Source organism: Austrofundulus limnaeus, unplaced genomic scaffold (assembly GCF_001266775.1).
Source record: "Austrofundulus limnaeus strain Quisiro unplaced genomic scaffold, Austrofundulus_limnaeus-1.0 Scaffold2, whole genome shotgun sequence".
Lineage (NCBI taxonomy): Eukaryota > Metazoa > Chordata > Actinopteri > Cyprinodontiformes > Rivulidae > Austrofundulus > Austrofundulus limnaeus.
The window spans coordinates 4,316,374-4,321,284 of NW_013952404.1; the positions used below are offsets into that span (position 1 = coordinate 4,316,374).

General features: G+C 41.1%; 1 protein-coding gene across 2 annotated transcripts in view; it reads left to right on the top strand.

Annotated features, from left to right (window-relative positions):
• klhl28 (kelch like family member 28) overlaps positions 1-4,911 on the top strand; it is a 6,956-nt gene continuing 2,045 nt past the window's right edge. Inside the window, exons 1-4 of one of the 2 annotated variants that reach the window (XM_014011531.1) lie at positions 1-277; positions 2,167-2,485; positions 2,568-3,205; positions 3,288-3,731. In XM_014011531.1, the coding sequence (XP_013866985.1) occupies positions 2,225-2,485; positions 2,568-3,205; positions 3,288-3,731 (1,343 nt within the window). In that variant the 5' untranslated portion in view covers positions 1-277; positions 2,167-2,224. The remainder of the gene's footprint in view (positions 278-2,166; positions 2,486-2,567; positions 3,206-3,287; positions 3,732-4,911) is intronic. The other variant, XM_014011522.1, reaches the window with a different exon arrangement.

Here is a 4,911-nt window from a genome sequence, read left to right on the forward strand (position 1 = left end):
TAAATAAACAAAATGCATGACAGTTGACCTGAGGAAGTTGTATTTCATTTGGAAAAGGTTAAATAAAATACAGCTGCTGGGATGGATATCTTTTATTTTGAAAACGGAAGTGGGTGTTTTATTGTGATAGGTCGTTCTAATCAAAGGAGAGCTTGTCGTTAGCTTTGTGGCTAGGTTGGCAGTCGGTTGTTTTGCTGATAGCCGCCCGGGGTTCTCAGTCGTCGCCACCGCACAGTCGGACGAAACTTTGGCGCATCCGACGAACCATAAATCACAGGTTTGTCTTTTTTTTTCCTTTGACGATATATGAGTTAGCAGAAAGCTAGCTAAAACGTCACGTTTTGTATCTGTCAGCCATGTTACTGTATATCAATCATTGATGCAGCTAGCACAAGAAGAACCGAGTTTATTATTATTATTWTTTTTTAGCAGCTAACCTCAGTGTAATGATGCAAAATGCATAAATAAACCCTGCTATTTGCAGGTATCGAAAACAAGTCTGAGCGAATTAGCATATCCGCTATAAAAAAWAAATAAATAAAGCGAAGCTACTTCTGGTTTTCTGTTAGCTGGGTCTGCTCATGATTAAAGCTAGCGTGTTATTTTTATTTTATTGTCAATTTATGAACAGGTACCCTGGTCAAACAAGTTAAAAACAGGCGTTAATAACGCTTGTTTTTGTTTTTGATATAAGCTTAAACAACAGTCTAGGTTCAGTTGTGAAGCATTTGCACTTACTAGCTCTCAGGTTTGGTTGACTTTAAGCAGCTTTAGCGTTGGATTTAGAGGATAATGCTTATTTACCTTTACCTTAAAAGAGACTGCTAATAGAAACGCGTTGGGAAATTGAGTACAGTAGGTCTAAATGACCCTGAATGCTTTCTGCTGCTCAGAGCATGTTCCCATAACCAGTTATTGCACTTAAGTATGATTATCCCCATTTAACTTCATATTGATCAGCATATCTACATCAAACCTAAGCTCTTTCCTGGTCATTTTCCTTTACTGTACTGTGTACACATTTGATTTAACCCCAGCTAGTGTTTATTTGAGCTTTAGACTGTGTCCTTAAAGGAAGGTTGGAGGTATTAGGGTTAGGGTTCTCCATCTGCCCACCCTCACATTAAATCCAACATCCGTTCTGGCTTTTTAATCTTAGAAACGTCTCAAAATCCTGTCTGTTTCCTTCTGATCGAGTGTCAGAAACTCTGATAACCTGTCTGAACAACTGGAATTAAGTTTTGCTTTTTGGTACTAAGTGAATCTCTTTAAAGTAGGGCTGGATATCGCTAACAACCTCACAAATCATTTCAATCCACTTTGATCTGATGTTGCTTTGGATGTTTCATTATCAATTTCAATAGTAATAAAAGTACACAAATAATTTGTTTTGGTCTGTTTGGATAATTTTGAGATATTTATTTTTTTTGCTCATGTAAACAGAAATCGAACGCATTAACTTTTCTGAGAAATAAAAAATCTGAAAATAAAGCAGTAGCACAATAATACTTCTGAATATGGAGTGCAAACATAAAACCTGATAAAATCAGGACTTGTAGTAAAAAGAAAATCCAGAGTCTGAAACCTTTTTGGGGTGGTGATAGGAATGAAATCATAAAATATTGTTGCCTTTGCTAATCTGTGATAATCTGTGGATAACCTGTGCAGATGTCCTCACTTTAAATGACAAAATGAATTGGGCAGTGGGGTCTTTACTTCCCTACATCAGAACCTGAAGTAAATCAGTTGTATAAAGGTATGTTTAAAAACTTAACAGCGTATGAAACTTTACTCAGCATCACATATTTTCTGTTATGTTTCTGACTTTTTATTAATTTTTAATGTTTTTACTAAGCTCTTATCGTTAACTAATGGTCATGCTCTTTGTTACCTTTCTGACCTTCGTCACCCATACGCCCCATCTGACACTGACCTGCTGTCTAGTCCTCACACCAGAGTGGAAACTTTGTGACAAAGCTGATCCACTGAAATTATATCTCATCTTTACAATTTGCAACACTTTTTACATTTAAAGCATTACTTATTCTTCATAACATACCTTTAAATCGAACAGCTTTTTATTCTCACCACTTTCTGTTCTGACTTAAATGTTTTTTGTTTTTTATTCCCATTCTCTCTGTAAACCATCCTTGGGCCTCATGACAGACACAGTAAATGTTAAAGTTTACAAACTCTTCATTCACGTTTGGATTCCTGTGCCCAGATGGACCAGCAGGACCAGTCCTATATGTTTGCAAGTCTCACGCGACCTCACTCGGAGCAGCTGCTGCAGGGCCTCCAGCTCTTGCGGCAGGACCATGAACTGTGCGACATCGTCCTTCGCGTGGGTGACGCCAAGATCCACGCCCACAAAGTCGTGCTGGCCAGCATCAGTCCTTACTTCAAGGCCATGTTTACCGGTAACCTTTCGGAAAAGGAGACCTCCGAGGTGGAATTCCAGTGCGTTGACGAGACTGCCTTGAAGGTACGCTCGGAGCCAGCAGACTCYAGTTAATCCAAATCGGCTGTAAAAATGTTTACTGATGCCTGTACCGTTTCTCTTCCAGGCTATTGTGGAATATGCATACACTGGCACCGTGTTTATCTCCCAGGAGACAGTTGAATCTCTGCTGCCGGCTGCTAATTTACTCCAGGTTAAGCTTGTGCTAAAGGAGTGCTGTTCCTTCTTAGAGAGCCAGCTGGATGCTGGAAACTGTATAGGTATTTCCCGCTTCGCAGAGACTTACGGCTGCCATGACCTTTGCCTGGCTGCGACCAAGTTCATCTGTGAGAACTTTGAGGAGGTTTGCCAGACGGAGGAGTTTTTTGAACTGACGAGGGCAGAGCTGGACGAGATCGTGTCTAATGACTGTCTCAAGGTGGACACGGAGGAGACCGTGTTTTATGCCCTGGAGTCGTGGATCAAATACGACGTGACGGAGAGACAGCAGCACCTGGCTCAGTTGCTGCACTGCGTGCGCCTTCCTCTTCTCAGCGTTAAGTTCCTCACTCGCCTATATGAAGCCAAYCACCTTATACGAGACGACCATGCATGCAAGCACCTGCTCAACGAGGCTCTTAAATATCATTTTATGCCTGAGCACAGACTTTCTTATCAAACTGTGCTGTCAGCACGGCCCAGGTGTGCCCCGAAGGTACTGCTCGCAGTCGGAGGCAAAGCTGGACTGTTTGCAACATTGGAAAGGTGGTGATTATCATATGTACTCGTTTTAAAGCAACTTGTGCTATTTGAAATCATCTTACTCATATATATTTTTTTCTTACAGCATGGAAATGTATTTTCCTCAGACAGATTCGTGGATAGGACTGGCCCCTCTTAGCGTTCCCCGTTACGAATTCGGGGTGGCAGTGCTGGACAACAAAGTGTACGTGGTGGGAGGCATCGCCACGCACATGAGGCAGGGCATTAGCTATCGGCGACACGAGAGCACGGTGGAGAGCTGGGACCCCGAGAGCAACACGTGGTCCTCGGTAGAGCGCATGGCGGAGTGCCGCAGCACGCTCGGGGTGGTGGTCCTAGCCGGGGAGCTGTACGCGCTGGGTGGCTACGACGGGCAGTACTACCTTCAGTCTGTGGAGAAATACGTCCCCAAGCTGAAGGAGTGGCAACCCGTGGCTCCCATGACAAAATCCCGCAGCTGTTTTGCCACTGCTGTGCTGGACGGCATGATCTATGCTATTGGAGGTTACGGCCCAGCACACATGAACAGGTAAAACCACTGAGTCATTTATAATTGCTTAAACTCTTCAGGTGCATGTTGCACCCAATAAACTAAGAAAATACGCTGCCATAAACTGGTAGGCAAAATATGAGTAATTTGTAGATTTACTGTATAATCATAATTGCAGGAACATAAAGTCCTGGTGTTGGTTTCAGATCTCATTGATGGGTTTTTGACCTCGTAATATGACTTTTCACTGAGTCTTGTCAGAAATTTAATAGAACTAGCAATCGAGTGAAAGATATCAACTGTTGCTGAGAAAATGGTCACGGGCGTGTTAATAAGTGAATTATAGTCATAAGAGAAGTGCAATGCTTCATTTTGTGAACGTTTGCCTCCGGCTCACCAGAGAGCTCAGTTTTTTTGTCTCCTTGACACCAAAAATCTCTCAGGAGATCGTGTTTGGACAGAGAACCTTTGGGGACGTTTTTGCTCTTTCCTCCACGGAACTTATGTCCTTGCTTGTGCAACAAAACAGTCCCAGATTGCCAGTGTTTCATGTAACTTCGGTGCATCTTACCTCATTACTAGTTGACTTTTTCTATCTTCAGCTTGAAATTTTGTCATTACTTATGATTGGTTCATACAATACTTMTATGGTTTACAATCAAATATTTAAATTGGATAAAAGTTAAATGGCCATATTTTTTATATTCTCTTTAGGGATGTATTCTGAATCTGATCATGTTTTTTTTTCTGTGAATTAATGCATGAATTCAGAACAGAGTAATCACAAACTCTTCAGAATTATAGTGGGTAAGGAAGCTGGAAAAAACAGCTTTGTTGGTAAATTTCACCGAACAGTGCTGACGTTTCTCTGCAGATAATGTTGACCTTTGACCTGCCCAGGTCCAGATAKAGATTTGTTGTGAAACAAGTTAAGTTTAGTAGAAGTAAATACAGCGGGTAAAATAAGTATTGAACACGTCACCATTTTTCTCAGTAAATATATTACTAGAGGTGCTAATGACATGGAATTTTCACCAGATGTCGGTAACAACCCAAGTGATCCATATATACAAAGAAATCAAACCATAAATGTCCAGAAATGAAGTTATTTGTAATAATGTGGAATGGCACAGGGAAAAAGTATTGAACACATGAAGAAATTTATCTAATACTCTTGGACAACTCTTCTGATAATTTTTTTCACTCCTCTGTCAGAAAT